General features: G+C 44.8%; 1 protein-coding gene across 1 annotated transcript in view; it reads left to right on the top strand.

The window, feature by feature from the left end:
- Nucleotides 1-2342: 2342 nt before the first annotated feature.
- Nucleotides 2343-19119, top strand: part of LOC104409565 (arf-GAP with dual PH domain-containing protein 1-like) — a gene marked incomplete at both ends in the record, with an annotated part of 46160 nt that continues 29383 nt past the window's right edge. The window contains 4 exon segments of the mRNA XM_010019473.1: nt 2343-2374; nt 2377-2528; nt 4074-4165; nt 15501-15583. Coding sequence (XP_010017775.1) covers nt 2343-2374; nt 2377-2528; nt 4074-4165; nt 15501-15583 — 359 coding nt within the window.

The raw sequence follows: 19119 nt of genomic DNA, 5'->3' as shown, positions 1-19119 counted from the left end.
TCTCCATCGGAGCCTGAGGATCTTCTTTCAGGATGTTCACCCAAATGTGTCGTCATCCTTGGCTGGAGGAAGGTGTGATGTCTCCTGGTCCTGTTGTGCACAGCAGTGCAGGTAGTGGAAGGGTTGCTTCTTCAAGCCTAGGAAGTTGCAGACAACATGAAGAAATCCACCTGTGTGCCTAAGATAAATTTGTCAACACAAAACAAGTGTTGGGTCTCCTAATAAAACCTGCGGAGGCAAATGCATACTTTGATACCCATTTTCCTGAGACAGGCACTGCTTTGATCAGAACACATTGCACCGGGAAGGCTTGAAGCAGTTACTGTGGAGTGGCTGTGCTGAGCACAGGGAGTTGGTGGCCACATTAGCTGCCAGCTCTAAACTTCACTGCTGCTGCTTCCTCTTCCTCACTGCTGTTGCTGCTCTGTGGCTGCCCTGTCCTCCAGACCCTCTTGCCCTTCCTCATGCCTGATCCTCTGCATGGAAGTCAGAGGTGGATTTTTCAACCAGAGTCCCAGATGCTTTTACCTTGCATGACTCTCATTGTTTGGTCCCACGGTCCTGGGCGATCATGAAGCAGCAGTGCTGCACCTTGGATTGGTTTTGTGCTAGGAAGTTCGGCAGGTCCCAGACTTTGATTACAGCCAGGTGTCTTGGAGATGGGGCAGGACAGCTGAGGAGTTGAAGCACAGAAACATGCGTGAGTGTGCAAAACTCGATTCTTGTGGCCAATATAGTTCAGTAACTGGCAGCAGTCTCTGCAATTGGAATAAGTGGGGTGTCTGACCTCAGGTGTTCTGTGAAGCCAACTGATCTGGTCCTTATGGGAGGAGCAGGATGAGGGGGTCAGTGCTAGTGGGGCCCTGTCCTCACTGGTGTGGCTGGGAGTGGGCAGCACTTGGTTGCTGCTGCAGTTCACTTAGATTGACTCTATTGGTTCCGTATTTGCCAGGCCTGAGCTATAGTCATCAGGGTCCTGCATGAGGATGGGAGACCATGTGAAGCAGAAAATAAACACCTTTATTTGTGGCTGCTGGTCCCAGCCCTGTGCCAATCGAGCTGCAGTGGGTGGGACTTGTAACAGCTTAGGAGTATACTCCCGCTCCTGGGTGGGCACCCAACTGCATCCAGTGAGGCTCCTCGTTTATATCTGAACATAGCCACCTCTGGGGAACCAAATTTATCTTCCCTAATATGTGCAGGGGGAGGTTGGCGGCCATCCCCATGGGCAGGGGCTGGTAGCAGACGTCGATACCCTGTGCAGAGGAGCTGCATTGCCCCACACCAGCCTGCTCCTGCTGCACTGATACAGCAAGACCATTAAACATGTAGAAGGAGGAGAAAGCACGTTCCCTTGCTTTTATAAATAATAGCTGTACTGTGAGGAGTGTTTCATGTAGTTACTGCAGGGGAATAAACAAATGACGAGGGTTTGTGAGAAGGGAGGACCTGCCCTTATCCTTTGACAGCCTCATGCGATGGAGTAGGTTTGGGGGAGGATGGGGTGAGGGGAAGGATTTAGGGGCTGACTTTGTGACTTGCAGGGAAGCTCTTTCGGCTGGGACACAGCTGGAATAGCAGGCGCTGACATTTGCTAGTCAGAGTTCAAACAAAGATCCCTGTATTGGCTTTATTAGCGAGGCAGCACTGGGGACACTGGTGGATGTGTCCTGCCCTGCCCCCTGCCCTCCTCCAGTTCCTCTCCATCACCCTGTGCTTCAGGCAGTGCCTCTCCCGAGGAGGAATTTGGAGGCGAGGGACTTGTGTTTAAAGTGCTTTGTGTGAGACGTCAGCTCAGGGCTTGTAAACAGCGCGTGGTTCTGCTCAGAGAAAGTACAGAGCTGCCACTGGTGGCATTTTTCCATCAAGGCAAGGGCTGGAAACCTCCTGGCATGGAGAGCTGTGCTGCTGGGCAGCTGTAGCTGTGGGAGGCAAGTCTCTCTGTGGAGCGCTCCCACTGTCAAAAATAAAGAAAATGAAAAATAAATGAAAATAAAACAAAATAAAACAAAAACTAGCAAGGCAAGAGAACAGCAGAGCAGCAGCCCTGACGTGTTTGTTTTAATTGTGCAGTTTCTGTTCCGTGCAGCACTTGGGTGGGATTTGCTGGTGAAAGATGGACAACATCCAGTTGTCTGTATATTGGGGTTTTGCAAATAACAGATCCACTTGAGATTGCAGATCTGTGATTAGTTTGACATGTATTACTATCAATATAATTGTCACATATATCTATTTTGCTTGTTTATTTATTTGATGCCTTTATAATCAAGGAACTTGGACCTGGTGATTCCTGAATTCCCCTGCCATGACCTGTCCTGCCCCATCTCTCCTTCCTCTAGCACTGAATCCCATAGACCAGTCAAGTGCAATTCTCTCTTTCCTTCTTGCTTTCAGACCCGGACTGGGCATCCCACAGCCTGGGGATCTTCATCTGCTTGAATTGTTCAGGAATCCATCGCAATATTCCCCAAGTCAGCAAAGTGAAGTCAGTCCGCCTGGATGACTGGGATGATGCTCAAGTGGAGGTACGTGCATCTAAGGTGTGAAGTACCAGCGAGCTTGGGTTGCTGCGTTTTACCATCAAGGCTGTAAAACAGAATCCTTTCTGAAGATGCCACAACAAAAGTGATGTTAGAAAACATGTGTTGATAATTCCTGAATGTGGGAATGACATCCATGATGCTGGTTGAAAAATGGAATAACCATTTCATGAAGAAGTTGTGAGGGTTTCCCCCACTCCTGTAAAAATGTCAACGAAATAGGGTGTGTAGATGTTACTAATTTTAAATGAACTGTCTTCTGTTTCTTACCTTACCTGTAGCTTAGACCAGGCAGTAGACTAGACCTTGAGTCTACCACCCCTGCCCAGCTCAGCAGTTTCTGGCTTTGTTCTACATAGTGTTGAAGACACGTAAACTCACATCTTGAAGAACTGAACCCTCACAGTATAAATTCTCTTTATGCCACACACCTGCCTAGATTTGGGTGATGTTGCTAAATACAAGCCTACCCAGAAAACCTATCTACTTTGACTCTTGGTATCTTTAGAGGCATGAAGAACACTACCAGTCCTTGATCTTTATCTTGTTTTTGTATGTTGTAGATTTGAGGCTTTTCTGAAAGCCACAGCTCATGGAGTCATGTGTTTTATGAGAAAAATAGGCCTTTGTGTTGCACTGGTTTTCCCTTCCCTGATTTTCTTTTTAGAATAGATTGAATATGTAAACTTTGAGAAGCTCAAAACCATGAAAATAATGGGGGGAAAAATGCTTAGGAGAGGGGGGAAAAAAGTGCTTAGCTGTTTGTTATGCTTGTATGCTTGGCATTTGATACAAGACAAAATGTATTTAGCATGGCTGCCTGGAAAAGAATGGGGTTTTTTTTACACTTACAAAGTGACTTTCATTAAATAAAATTTATGAATAGGGGAATATGTGGGTTTGTTTGCAGAGTTCTCAACTAGACTTTCATATACGAGATCAGAAGGAAAGGCGGGTTGTCAGGGCAGATAGAATCTTTATTTATTTATTTATGAAATGCTTCAGACTCCTTTCTGAGGTTGCTGGCATGGCTTTGCAAAAATAAAATTATCCTTTTGGAACAAGTGATGTGATCCAAAACAAAGGGTGTATTGTCAGAGACTGTTACCTCTCTGGAACTGTAACACATGGGGACTTGAAGTTAGTGTCAGGTTTTGCCCTCTGGTTACCTCATTTCTGTGCTGGATTCCCTGGGAGTAATCTCATTCCCATGCCTGCGAGTGGGAAATGCCACCGTGTGCTGCTTCTGTGGGGACCAGTGGGGATGGTGCACGTGTGACTGGGACATGAACCTGTCCTCAGCATCATATTAAGCTGGGGGAGCCCTGGCAATAAAAATGTTAATTTCTGAGCCCTGATTTGCAGGCGCAGTCTTTACAGCATCCCTCTCATGTACAGTCCTGGGGAAACCACTCAGTAAGGGAACAGAGGCCCCATCCCAACGATTTTATTACTGTGTAGAAGCAAAAGAAAACAAAAGAAAATACTATTAACATTTTTTAATTCTTTCTGCTTTTTCTCTTTTTACAGTTTATGGCCGCAAATGGGAACAATGTAGCAAAAGCAAAATATGAATCTAAAATGCCACCGTTTTATTATAAACCAACGTTTCTTGACTGTCAGTAAGTAAATACCTCTGCTGGTAAACAATATTTATTTGTTTGTGCAGCTGCAGCCTCTGTAATATTTTAGGTTTAGCATGATATGTTTTTTTAAGCCACAGAAGAGGTTTCATTTATAACAGGCCCTGAAAATCATTTTTTCTTCTGCACGCATATGGTAGAGTTTATACTACATGTGGGATCTTATTTAATAAGTACAGTTGAGATGATGCAGGGAAGTCAATAGTTTGTCTGTTCCCCAGACTCTTCCAAGTTTCTAAGGCTACAAAAATGCCAGTTTCTGCCCATTGATTTCCTCTGCCTTTTCAAGTAGCTCTTCTGCATCAACACAGAACTTGCTTATCAGCTATATGAGATGCTGGGTTACTTGTAATGCAGAAATGCTGGGGTTTAGTGACAAGGTGATAGTTTTTTTTTTTTTTTGCCTAAATGTCAAATAATCTCCTCCATGAAAGCAAGAGAAAAGGTATTGTCTCCTATACAGCATAGAATAAACCTTTAGTAAGCTGGTGCAGATTTTGTAGACTGAGAGGGTTGGGTGGCCAGAACGTGTTGTACTGTCCAGGGAGCAAGAAGATGAACTGAAATTGGTTTTTAGGGTCCAATCCTGCACAGTACCAAGGGCATTTTCTATCTTTGTGAAACCATTCTTTATAGAGGGTCTAGAGGGTATAATTTCAGTATTAGCAAACTGTTGAGTGCTGGTCGCTCAGATCCCTCCCAGTATTGGTGCTTTAATGGGGTGTCCCTTGTTGACGAGGGAGGTGTAATTTGGTGGCATGGTGGTGGTGTGAAATGGTGTGAGGTTCTGAGCAGCCAGATGATGTATTCAAGTGTTGTAAGAGGTGCCCAGAACAGAAGTACAGGGAAGGTTCATAGGGCTCCCTGCATGAGATGTCAGCGTTTGGGTAGGAAGGCTCTGTGGTGTTCCCCAAACCTGAAATCATACCAAAGGTGGGACAAAGTGTTCATGAGTACCTATGCTCATACTCAAAGTGACTTAATATTTTTAATCTTCTTGTAATAGCTATTTAGAAGAGTTATTGTCTTCCTGCATCACACAAAAAGCCTTTTATAGTAAAGGCAAAAGAGGACACCTCTTGTGCCTGTGAAGTATCTTGGTGGTGCATCTATTAACCCCTATTTGATAATGCTCGAATGCTGAATCTGGGAAGGCCCAGGAGTAAGTGGCACTGTCTCATCTGACAATAAAAAAGCACATCCGTTTATGCAATGTTCCCAAATCTTGGTTTTGATCTAAAATGACTTCTGGCAGCAGCTTCCACAGTTCCTACAAGTACAGAAATTATTTGAGGATTGGCAAAGCCACTGTGTGTTGTGGAGGAGCACACTCTTGAACATGTTCTGATTATCTTGCTGGGATTACTTTTCTCCAGGATAAAATCCCCAGCCTCTTACCTTTCCTATTGCTGGAACACCTCTGCTGTTGTGGGAGAGATCTCAAGGAGAAGCCACCAGGAAGGTGCTCCCAGACAGAGTGATGCTGCAGGTCTAGGGGAGGAGATGGTGCAAATGTAGCTGAACGTGGTAGAGCCATTGTTTTGGGTTGTTGGGTTGGTTTTTTTTAAATTCAGAAAAATAGCTTCAGCAAAGACTTTTTTGTTTTTTTAACCCTGTCTCTCCCAAGGTAGAGAGAGGGAAAGGCTTGCGTTTGTTTGACCATCTTGGGTGTCTGGGACCTTTCAGGTTCTACGCCCACCTTGAACTGGTCTTCAGGCATCACCCCTGTCCTGGTTTAGGGAAGGTGGGAAACATGTTCTGTGATTCTATGTGGGGTTTTCTGGGGACTCAGAAGTGCTTGTGTTGATGAGAATCTGAAAGGTCAGAGCTGTGATTTAGTAAGGAGTTACTATGGAACAATAATGCCTCAAATGCTGGAGGAGTTGGAGGGGACTTCCTTTGTGACAGTCAAGAACAAAACTTGCCTGCCCTTGCCTGTCCACACTCAAACAGGATTGCTGTTCTTCCACCTAACACAGGCCAGGCTTCCTACTTCACACTCTGGGCACGATGCTGACCAATCCATCTCCATGCACAAAATCCTGCCTCTTTCTCCCATGACCAGCAGAGCTGGCACCCCAAGGACAGATGTATCCTGTTAATGCAGGATTTGGTGGCCAGAGTTTTATGATGCATGTCTCAACATCCCCAACATCCCCATGGGATGTTGAGCCCCTTGCAGATGGCTCTAGCATCCTTATCCCTGTTCATCAACAGCTGCTTGCATCTCACTTTGGAAATAGATTGCACTTCCTAACATGGATTAACAAAAGGAAAATCACTGATGATTTCTCTCTTGCTTCTCCACAGATTTAGGCTGAAACAAAAAGTCTTCTGCTAGAACATTTTTCATGCTTAACTTCCTTTGCCTTCTCCTTAGTGTCTCTTTGATACAAGGAAGATGGGCAGCCCAAGCTCTCCATGCTACCCAGACGGGAGGAGAAGTTCTGTCTCTGCCAGCAGCTGGGAGGCGGATGCCATCTGTGTTGAACTGGCAGCTCTGGTGAACTGTCGTGGTCCTGGGAGGATCCAATACCACATTTGTATCTCTGAACCACAAAATCCCAACAGTTGGCTGTGCTGTTTTGAGACTTGCATGTAGTTGTGATGTTAAGGATGGAGAAGCAGGATTGTTCACCTAGTTGTCATTGGTAGGAGAAACACAATTCTAGGAGATGTAAATTTTATTTACTCTGAAGCCTCAGTTAAATTCAGTTCTTTTCCATGGCCCATCCCTTGTGCTGGTGGAGTCGAGCTGGAAGTGGGGCAGGTCCCTCTGCAGCTTGGGGCTGTCGTGGTTTAAGCCCAGCCGGCAACTTGGAACCACGCAGCCGCTCGCTCACTCCCCCCCTTTTCCTTCCTCCCCCCGCTCCCGGAGGGATGGGGAGGAGAATCGAAGGAATGTAACTCCCACGAGTTGAGATAACAGCTCTCCAGTAACTAAGGTATAATACAAACCACTACTGCTACCAATAATAATGATAAGAGGAATAACAAGGGAAAAGGACACAACCGCTCACCACCCGCCGACCGATACCCAGCCCGACCCGAGCAGCGATCTGGCCTTCCGGGTAACTCCCCCCAGTTTCTATACTGGGCATGACGTGCTGTGGTATGGAATACCCCTTTGGCCAGTTTGGGTCAGGGGTCCTGCCTCTGCTTCCTCCTGGCTTCCCCTCCTCTCTGGCAAAGCATGAGACTGAGAAAGTCCTTGGTCAGAGTAAACATTACTGAGCAACAACTAAAAACATCGGTGTTATCAGCGTTGTTCCCAGACTGAAAGTCAAAAGCACAGCACTGCACCAGCTACTAAGAAGGAGACAAAATGACTGCTGTAGCTGAACCCAGGACAGGGGCATCCTGAGATCTGGATGCAGATCACACCCAATTCTTGTGTTGGTCAGGCTGAAAGGCACTGAAGGCTCACCCTATGGCTCAGGCAGCTTAGAGACCACAAGCGTTTCATTCCTTCTGTTCTCAGGCTGGCAGAAATGTCTGTGGCTGGTTCTGTGCTTGGTTGGTTTGGCTTCCTTTGATACCGCAGCTCAGGCTTTGCTGCTAGGATATTTTCTCCCTCCATCTTGCGGTGCAGTTGCACTCTGGGGAGCTTTGCCAAGTGGTGGCTGAGCTCCAGCCGCAGCCCTGTCAGAGCTGTCTGTGAGCACACAGGGACCGTGCTGGGGCAGCCGCTCTGTCCACAGCTCTTCCCGATGCCCAAAGGAGAGGCACATTGCTTGGCTTATAACCTAGGAGAAACAGGAGCAGGAGGGTTAAGGGGTTTTGTTGTTGTTGCTTCTTTTCTGTAATTTATTAACTGGTTGGTTGATTGATTGGTTGGGAGGATGAGACAAGGCTCATCTTCCTCCAAGTGGCTGGAGGACCAGTTTCTGGACTTTTCTGTGCTCCCAATTTGTGCCTATGGTCTTGTGGGAGGTGTCCCTGCCCATGGCAGGGGGGGTTGGAACTAAATGATCTTAAGGTTCTTTCCAATCCAAACCATTCTATGATTCTATTTTGCACAGGGCAAATTTACAGCCCAGATGCCCTCATTTCTGAACTAAGCCTGGAACTCTGCTCATGTAGGTGTTCTCCAGCCCCCACTGCTGGGTCTCTGCTATAGCAGCAGGGATAGATGTGGCCTCTTGCAGTAACAGATCTCCTTCTGACACTGCTGCAGTATAAGCAGCTGTGGGTATTTGCATGTTGGAAATGTTTCAAGGATGGTGTGCTAGGTTGTATTTTTCTTTCTGTAGTTAGAGCCTCTCTGTGCCTTTCAACAGATGCATGCTAAACAAGAGCAGGGGAGTGCTGCTTTTTGAAGTGGTATATATTTAGCTTTCTCCCTGCCTCGCTGTAGTCCAGTCACTGCAATAGCATGAGATGTTCCAAGCTCGCAGCCCTGGGTAGCATCGCAGTGGATGACTCCTCCATCCCGTGCTGGCACCGTGCCGTTGTGTGCCGACCCACATTCTGCAGCATCAAGAGGTTTTGATGCTTCTCATTACAAAACCCATGCTGGCCGTCTGCAGTGGCTCGGCAGGCTTTGTGGCAGCTTCCCTCAGACTTGGTGTGGCAGGATGCTAACAAACAGGCTGGAATAAGGACAGGCTGTTTATTCATTTAAAGCTTCTTAATTTTGTAATGCTACTTCTGGAATCCCTCTACTGTGATTGCTTGAAGAATCGCAAAGTTCAGAGCAGAAGAGAAGTGCTGCGGCACCAGCTTGTCCTTTTTTCTTCTTGCCTACGATGTTGTTTGACTCCTTGGGAAATACGTGGTGCTTGCCTGCTGCATCTGGCTTCTGCATCCTCCAGAAACCCCATTGTGGCTTCCTGGCTCTGTCAGGCACTTGGCGAAGGTTAGAAAAGTTGGAGGGGTGCTCAGAAATTGCTCAGGGAAAATTTACCAGCTGTGCACAGTCAAATAAACCACCCAACAAAACAGAAAAATCCCCTTCTGTCCTCTCCTCTCCTCTTCTGCCTGCCAGCATCTTGGCCCATGCATCGGGAGCAGTGAGCAGAGCAGCCAACTTCTGTACCACTGGGGAGTCCCTGAAGCTGAAATGGATCCAGAATCTGGGATGTTCTTACACTACCACAGGGTTGGCCCAAAGAGCCTTGGGTGAGGAACTTAAACCACAAAAACTCTTTGAATGGTGACGAGTGGTCACAGCCCAGCTTTGTACACTACAGCAGCAGGCTGAGAGCTGTGAAACAGCCTTTTCTGAGGTAGATACATGGCAGGCACATGGTTGAGTTTTGAGTCACCAGTGAGCAACAGGGATAGCACCATCTTTGAGTAAAAGCAAAGGAAAATGACTTTGTTCAGCTCTATGCTTGGCTGGAAACTGACAGAGTAAGGTGGAGACAAACTCTTACTGAACATCCACGTCCCTGCCCAATACTTAACATCATTTTCTGTTGCCTTTTTGCTTGATTTGGGAGCACAGAGCATCATCCTGAGCTGCCTGAGAGCTACAGTGCATTGCTCAGCTCCTCTCTCTGTGCTTGGATAAGTGGGAGCTACATCTGCTCCTTATGCAGAACACTTACATATACTGACTGCCAGTACATCTGAGTACCTTAGTAGGAAAAATGGGGCAGAATGAAATGGTATGAGTTGTACTGAGTGGTTGTCTTATTTGGAACAAGATATCAGAGAGATGACGTATCCCAGCGTGGCTCACAACTTGAGGAATCATCTATATAGTCATCTGAAGAAGAACAGTTATTATCAGAAGTGGCTCATTCTATTAAGATATGATTAAAATGTGTGGAGAGAAAATTGCTTAGTAAATTCTGGTTTTGTTTTTTTTTTTTTTTCTTACTTTATCATTTAAAATTTGGCTCATTTGGTAGATGAGCTACCAAGCCCACCACCTCAGTCTGGTGTCTGAAGGTCAGTTGGGCTTCTCCTGTGCCCTCCCACGTACAGGGCACAATTTGGTCAAGGATACAAACTTCTTACCTGGTCTCCTCTTACTTCATCATCTCCTTTTACTGGTACTTTATAGGTAAACTTCATTAATGCCTAATATCCAGGGGGGTAAAGGTGAATGTTTTGCTCAGGCTCCTACTTACTAGTAAGGGTCATCAATATTTTTACATCCATGGCTTTCAAAAGTGCCTGATGTCTTCAGTGTAAAGCTTGAGGTGCCGAAGGGTAGCCTCTCGGAGTGGCTGCTCGTCAGTTCCCAAGTGGTGGAGCCTCCTGTTGTGGCTCAAACTGGACACTTGGCCTTGGGAAGTCTCTGCCTGAGCATCACCCTGCCGTTAGCAGAGTGCCTGAGATCTGCTCGCTGCTGCAGTCCCAACCACTGTGGGGTCTTCTCTGCTTGTCATTCGTTTTCTCTTTGTTGGTAGCTCATAAGCCTGTTAACTCATATTGATTCCCTTAATTTACAAAGGAAATTGTTACAAGGTTAAATAGTACCGACACAGGATGTTTGCTACATATTTTTAATCTGTGTTTAACCACTCTGAAAAACAGCATTGTGGTGAACTGGACCGTGCATGTAAAACAACCAAACAAAAAAGGAGCTGGTTAGCATTTTAACTGAGCGCGTTCTGATTTTGCATACTCAAATTCAGCTCCAACTTCTTCAAATCCATAATGCAAGATTTTTATGCCTTGATAGCCAACCCCCCCGTCTTTTGCTCTTCTCCAGAAGCTTGCTGTTGGCCACTGGTCTTGGGGGGTGGATGGCACATCAGTGCCAGGGCTCTGCAAGCTGAGGTGATGCACAGAGCACCTGGAAGAAGCATCCCAGCTGCCTCATGCCTCCACAAAGCCATTTAAAAGCAAGTCCTCACAGTGAGGACTTGCCAAATAGGAAAAGATGCAGAGGCAGAGTGTGAAGCTAGACAGGCTTTTAGTCGACGCTGCAGTGGCTCTCCTTGCAGGCTGAGCAAAAATTTGGACTCGGACTTAAAATTTCATTAAAACAGTTATTTGACAGAAACTTGGCATAGCTGCGTCCACAGAGCTGCCTGTGGAAAGCAGATTGGTTTTTTGCTGGAAAAACCTCTGACAAATTCCAGAAGGTACAAATTTGTGTTTTGGAAATGGTGTTCTGGATGGCATTCATTTCTTTTGTCTTTGTTGGACTTGATGGTGGCTCACAAAGATGCAGTCAGAGGGTGTAGCAGATGGTGTTTGATGTCTTTTGAGCCACTTGCACCTCAGACTGGGGCTTGTTGTCTGTCATACATCTCCAAAAAGCCATAGCAGCCATGCAATGTATGTGGTGTGTGCACCATAGTATGTCCTAGGAAAGCCAGCCCACCTGACGGTCTTTGTAACAATAAATTGGAGACTATCAATTTGGCTGGCCAGGACTCCTCCGTAGAGCACAACGAAACCATGCAGCCACAGTTTGATATTAAACTGCTTCAACAGCTTGTCCCATAGTGCTGTTTGCTGTAAGTGAAAGGCTTTGAGTATGTGGGACCGAGATAAAACCACTCCTCTGGCTTCTAGTGAAACCTTCCTCGCTGGCCCTTTGACAAAGAGTACTTGTTTTCATGCGGGTGGCCAAGCAAGCAAACGAGTACCTAAAATAAGATTTGGAGCTATTAGTGTTGGAGGTGCTTTGTCGGCCTCTGGACTGGCTGCCTCCCCGGTGCAGCACAGTCCTATTCTATTCAGGGGACATATTTTCCCTTATTCTGTTGGAAATGTGTTTTTTCCTTAGGGTTTTGTGTTTTGGTGGTGTTTGTGCTTTGATTTGGGGTTTTTTTGTTAGGGTTTGTGGTTTTGGTTGGGTTTTTTTTTTTTCATTATTTATTTTTCCTTTTGCTCCCAGGTTTTTATCTTGATAATTCCAAAGACCTTTCCTTTCTAATTGCCAAAAAATGACACATTTGCTGTAACCAGCAGCCTGCCAGACTTTAGGTGGGCTGTTAAAGCTTTTGGAGTTGATCCCAAAAGCTGTACATCTCTGCAGTTTAGGAATGATGCACTTATATTTTTCTAACAAAAAGGAATGGTGGTCTATTTGCTATATTATCCCATCACCAGAAATGCAATAAAATACCATGAGGCTGTTGCTACAGTCCTTTTTGTTCACAGAACTTCTGTTGAAAGCAAAGGGGGAAATTGGATGGAAGGTGCCGTATTAGGCGTGTGATGTCCGCTTGAGGTTATTTACATATACATTCACCTCAGTAAAAATACATTTCAACTGAAACACAGCAACCAATGTTTAAAAGGCCCCTGAAGGCAATCTTAAAATGAAATGGAGATCAGGTCTGAAGTCCACTGAAAACAGTGGAGAAGCCTGTATGGCTTGAGGGGAGCGCTGGATGGTCCTTGTCCTCCAGTTGCTCTCAGATCCCATAAATACCAGGATGAATTCCTGCTCCTGTTTAAATTCATCCAAGCTGTGCCAGTGAAACTAGAGTTTAATGCCAGATTCAAAAGCAGCTTTTTATGGTAGGATTGCTTCCAGTCCATGAGAGTGAGCGTGGTCAAGACCCTGTTCAACTTCTCCGTTGCATTGAAGGGAGGTGTTGGACTTCTCACCATCCTCATGGGGTTTCAGTTTCAGTTTCTTTTGCTGGAGTTGTTCTGCTTTCTATAAATAACAACTGGAGTTGAAGCTGCAGCTACTGGCCTTGCAACCAAGTTGTCCTAAGTATGGGCTGCTCTTGTTCTATATTGGTTTTGGGGAAACTACTGCTTAAAGAGCTTTGGTATGTGGTCATAAGGAAAGGGGAGGAACATGTGAGCTGGGAAAGTGGCACAGCTGGACTCCTGTCTGCTGTGGGAGTTGCCATCAGAGCCAGTTATTGCTGGGAGAGGTTAAGGAGAGCGTTTTGCAGCTTCCCAGGATACTCTTTTGGGCAAGGTGCCTCAAGGCTGCCCGATTTGCCCTCTCTTGCACGAAAGCTGTGAAGCTTCCAAACCACCACTGTTGACAGCATCACAGGAAATAAGTCACTGCAGAGCGGTGTTCCCTAAGGCGTGAGACCAGCAGAGTGTGTCTGTTGTACTATCTGTGTTATACAGCAAGAGTGTTTTCCCACTGCTGCACATGAACCTTAATTTATGCTGTATTTAAACATTCGTACTGGAAGGCTGGCTCTCAGAGGCTCAGAACAGCTGCACCTCCGGCTGAATCCACTGAAGTCAGCTGGAGTTGAGGGTGGTGTGAATTTTCTGCCTTCTAGTTAGAGCCCTAATCATGTTGTTGAAGTCCAAGTTTGGCTGCAGTGTTAACAAGCTGTCTGCAGCAGCCAGGCTGGAAAACTTGCATGAAGGGCAACAAATCTAAGTATTTGTGCTCATTTTATTATTAAATTTTGGTAGCTTTGTTGATGAGCTGCACAAGTATAGAAACAGGCAATTACGTGCTACCTTTCAGGTCATCAGTCTTCTATATTTGCAGGCTACTGTGTTGTGGATATCGGATCCAGAAGGAGCATCCTACTTGATGCTGGACACTTCTATAAAACACACCTAAACCTCCTACAATGAACTGAAGATTGGTGGTACCCAAACCAGAGCATAGCACAGGGTGACAGCAGAAGGGAGATGGTTGTTCATCTTCAGAGTTCACAGTCAAACTTGCAGATGTGTGTGTGACAACTAAAGATCAGTCATGAAAACAGGAACAGAAGGGGGAAAGGCAGAGTTGGTGTATTATTTCTGTAACAGCAGAAGCTCACAGTTGAGTTTTGGGTGCAGGGAAGCTATGGTACACCCCGAGCCTTGTGGGAGAAGGCTGATGCCCCAACCAAGAAGACTAAATCACGGGTAGGGCAAAATATACGTAATTATTTCCTCCTTTACTGTCAGGAAACCAATTACAGCCACAGTTCTTGTTGAATAGTGTCTTGCAGATTTAATGAATGTTTACTGTACCTGTAGATGAATTCTCATAAGCAATGTTGGTATGGGTATCTTCTTTGAGCATTTCTGGAATGTGTCTGCTGAAAAGATAGCATTAAATTTGCATATTCAGGGGAAAAAATGTAATTGGGCATATCAACAGTTTTCATTGGCAGAGAAGTAGATGTGTTGAAGTGTGATGGGTTTTACAGAATACGCCCAGTGCTTGGGGGATATTTTACTGTCATCAGTGTAGGCCACTTCAAAACGTTGGCTGTGAAGCTGGGATGACACATGCCTTTATTTCTGCATGTGATTTCTGCCTGCTTGGGCTATTTAAGGTTCTAGGGCAATTAAGAACTAAGTGTAGTTAAAAATGGTTTGAAGCAATTTCTAGTATGTTCTAGGTCTATACTACTTCGTTAGTTCCAGCATTCATGCTAAAATAAAATAGCAAAAAAGTATTTATCATCTTTGTGGTATTTTTTCCTTTTTGGAAGTTAAGGTCTTAGCGTATCAATCATTGGTATAATTTTCAACATGAAAAGTAAAGGACTTTGTAATAGGCATGTTTCATGGATTTCTTTCTTAGACTTAGCAGTACAGGCAATGAGTTTGGAAGAGCTCTGCCAGGAGGGTTCTCACCACCCTCTGTGTTTGGGTACTGTGTTTCATAGGACTCATCCTTCACATCCTTACCCAACCATGTTCTCCTGGTCTTTCTGAGGCTTTTTCACTTTTCACACCCCAGTTCCTTTCAAGAGGTTGGCTAAGGCCTGGGATGATTGTTTCATGTCAATTTGGTTTTGAAAAGGTCACCTCTCGCTTGAATTTCTGTTGTTCCTAGCTTGGGAGGTGCTCACCCTGTAGTAAGCTCCATGTTCACTGTGTCACAAGTGTCACCCATCCTTGGGATGGGCTTCCCCTCATCATTACACAAGTATAATTTAACCTGACACATCACAATACTTTTTAATAGCTGGCCATGCATGACAAGGAGACAATATCTCTGCAGCTTGGACTGCCAAAAGGCCATCATGTACATGCAGTGCACAAGGCATAACCAAGTTCTGCTTCCATACTGATAGCTTCAGGGCAAAGGTTTTAATTTTGTTTGTAGTTTGGTTTTTTCCATTAACTGATCTCATTTACTGAAGAACGTAGTCTGAGGAGGTAGGTTTAACACAGTTCATGTACTGAGGGAATTTTTTACAGAGACTGGTTGGATGGGTGGAAACGGGCTATTCTGCTAAATCTGTAAGTTTTGTTAAATAAGCTTCCAATAAAATCGGAATGTACAAGGAAACGATTTATTGTTGTCCAACTGGAAACAAAAGAAACCCTTGACTCCAGCCTGTACAGTGCAATGTTTTGAAGACTTTTAAATCACACGTGTATTTGGGTTGAAGAACTAATGGTTCTGTTTTCTTTCTTGATGTATTTTGGACCATGTTTCCTTTTCTCTGTATTTTTTTCTTTCCAGACTGCTGCGGGAACAATGGATCAGAGCCAAATACGAACGGAAAGAGTTCATTCACAGTGAGAAGCAGGAGCCTTATTCTGCAGGTAGTGAAAGATATTTTTGGCAAATAAGTCTTTTGATGTCCAGCACCTTCCACTTTTTGGTCTCTGTTTATATGTTCTTTATATTCATTATTGCTTCTATGTCACTAAATAGGAGGAGAAAGTGTGTTCTTTTGGGAAAAATCCCTCCTGACATTCCCTTCTTGATTGGGAATATTGAGAATTTTAATACCCAATGGAAATAAATCAGTCTTTCTGTTGACTTCCATGGGCTGTTAACCAACAGCAAATCAGATAAACTATCAGTGAGTTCAGTTCTGGTAGTGGGAGGCATGAAGCTGGATTGAAATGGAAATAGGGATGTTTGTCTCATCAGGGTGACTTTTGCTTTGGAAAGATGCAGTAGGATTATTAGCATAGATGCTGGGTAAGTGTGCAGGTCCTCCATAATTCCCAAATTTCTGTTACCATCTTTCCACAATACTTCCAAGTGTTGTCAGTGGGACCTGGTCTCTTTGTAGTACAGCAGATGGACAGTGTTTTGCAATTGCAAAGATGCAGCATGTGTGACAGTACTCATTTTAGCACTCCCAGCACAATGGGTAGAATGACAGTGGCCTTGCAAAGGACTGGTTAGTAGAGCAGTGGATTGGATGATTTTCTTGTAGAAGGGCAGGATTTGAAGAGGAATCACAGGGCTTGACTGTGTCCATTGTGTGGCTGTACCAGCAAAGAACTGGCATGAAACTGCATGAAATGAACTGGGTATTTCTTTACTATATGTAAGTGGCATTTAACTTATTCTGCATATTAAGTGATGACACCAGCTATATACTTGAATGACTCTGGGATAATTTTATTAGCAAAGACCATGTTACAGATTAAAGGTTAAAATACTATTTTCACACTGCTTTTCAAGACTAAAAATCATAGAATCATATAGGTTGGAAAAGACCTTTAAGATTATCAAGTCCAACTGTAAATGTAGCACTGCCAAGTCCAGCACTAAACCATGTTCCTAAGCACCACATCTTTTAAGTACCTCCAGGGATGGTGACTCCACCACTTCCCTGGGCAGCCCAGTGCTTCCTAATAAGCAGGTAACTCCAGCAGTTTGCTGGTTATTAAAACCACAGTTAGAATCTTACCTCATATATTCCTAATTTATGTTTAGAGTATTTCTGCTCTGCTATTTTGTATACACGAGGCATGCGCATAGTGTGTGTGGGGGTATCCATATTCACACGTAGTACATTATGCACATTTTTATTTTAGATTTTCAAAGTGGTCTGCTGGAGTTGGACATGTGCTGTTAACAGTAGTTTGATTTCTTAGGTGATTTTGAAATGTATCTGCCAATATGTGTATAACGCTCACCCAGGAATAATGTTTCCAATTTCTACTGTGCAACTTCTGGATATAGAAGCTTGGAATCAACTAGATACTTCAGGCAAATGCATGATTTTGAGCATGATTAGTCCTTTTGACTCCAAGAAGAGTGTGTACCTGGTTAAAGAGAAGTAGGTGCTTCAGTGAGATGTTTCTATGTGCATTGGGGCAGTTCTTGAATCGCTCAGGTGAAACAGGGGGTGTTTCATCATTGTGTCATACATGTCGCTGGACCACCAGTTCGCCCAGCTGGTGTAAACCAGTGTCATTGAAGCTGATCTGAACCATACTGTCCATGAGCCCTCCAAGGCAGGCTGGTAATTGGTGCTTGCTGAAGCTCAGCCACATCATACGTCCCAGTTCTGTCCTTCTCGCTGCTTGCAGGGGTCCGTACAGCTTAGTGGCCACACCAGTGGCTTGGAGGGTGCACCCTGTATGGGGTGGACCTCCTGTGTCTGATTATACCAGGCTCAGCGTGGTTGGGAACCACAGAGGATCTGGGCCATTGCTTTCCACTAAGGCCCTCCTAAACTGCCTGTGAATGCAACAAGGCGGGACGGAAACAAGGACGCCCTCCTGCCCGCATCACATCCAGTTTGTGTCTCAATGTATGTGTATCTCTCTCTTTCTAATGATGTCTTAGACCATTTTTTTCTTGCCATTCTGACTTCCCCGCAGGGGTGTTAGATTACCAGTTTGCAAGCATGAACCATTTTGTTGCTAATAGAGACGTCGGTACCCATTTTCTCATGTTTGTTGGAAGATTTAATTCCATTTTCCAATCCCAGGGGCAATTTTGCATTTTGATATTTGTTCCATAATTGCATATAAAAAAATGAAACGCTATCTTTGAGTAGTTTTGAGCAACACCCTTTTCCAGGCAGCCTGACGAAACCCTGGTCAGAAATTCAATGTCTTTCAGAAAATCCTTTGGGGAGAGACTGTCTGGAGCCTGTAGATGCCAAGCAGAAGCTATCACAGCCAAACTGACAAACTTAGGAGAAATGAGTCTCGGGACAGGAGTGTCAGATGTGCAGGTCAGAGCTGAGATAGTCATACAGGGAAGCTTGGTAGGAGGATGCGGCAAACTTCAGCTGCTGGTGAAGAGTATAAATAAGAGGCAGTGTGGGACGCAAAGGCAACAGCTGTCACAAAAGGTCTTGCATAGCCCTCAAACTGATGGGAAATGCCTGCCTTGTGAGTTACAGAGCAATGCAAGGTAGCAGAACCTGAAGTCGGAAACAAAGACACTTTGCACATGCAGAAATCCCCGGTGTGGGCAGCAGTGAGTACTGAAGCCAACTCTTGAGCCTTACCCTAGAGAAGAGCCATGGCTGTAGGTCCATGGGTCTTGGTTCTGTCCCTGCATCAGATGTTCCCTCTCAGGGATGTGCTGTTACACATCTAGTCACAGCCACTTACCCTTCGTAGATGATTGCAGTGGGAATTCATGTAAGGGAATTTTTAGAGAGTTTCTTGCTCCCCCAGGAAGCCTTGGAGCACAAGCCCATGTGCTATTCACAGCTTTCAGCTCCTCTGCCCCCAGTTAGTTTTTCAGACTCTGATGGTTTCATTCCTCCGAAAGAGGCATTGTTAATGAGTATATTAGAACCATTGATTTAGTGTGAGGAGTCGGGTTGAGTTCAGATAGTGCAGGGAGATTAGATAAACAGTGATTAAATGTTTCGGTGATCCACTATTGATTCTTGGATACACCCTTTTATACATTTGAGCTCTTAATTCAGCTGTAGTACAAGAGCTAAATACTTTGTTTGCCCTAGCCAGAGTTTATGAAACAAAACATTATTTACACCCCAGCAGTCCTGTATAACACCATGGTCCGTGTCCCTTCCGCTAGCAATACATGTGTTGCACCACAGCACAGAATGACAGTTTTAAGGCCCTTACATGAACGTATTTCAGATTGGCTTTGTCCCTTCTGATAAATGAACTGGCTAAATTACTGTCTGTCACCAGCTAATTATCCCTTTTAACAGAGTTTAATGGGGCACAGGTGCTGAATTCTCCTAGAAACAGAAGATGGTGGTACTTGCTGTCAAAGTCTGGATCTGGGTCTCAAGGCAATCAAAAGGTTTGATGGTTTTTAAAAAGATTTTGATCAGTTTTAAAAAGCTTTTTAAAGGGCACTTTTCCATGCCATTAATAGGCAGCAATTAGGGCAATGCTTC

The sequence above is a fragment of the Nestor notabilis genome, unplaced genomic scaffold (assembly GCF_000696875.1).
Source record: "Nestor notabilis isolate BGI_N333 unplaced genomic scaffold, ASM69687v1 scaffold9458, whole genome shotgun sequence".
Classification (NCBI taxonomy): Eukaryota; Metazoa; Chordata; class Aves; order Psittaciformes; family Psittacidae; genus Nestor; species Nestor notabilis.
Note: the sequence above shows the minus strand (reverse complement) of the source record. Positions and strands in the feature narration are given on the sequence as shown.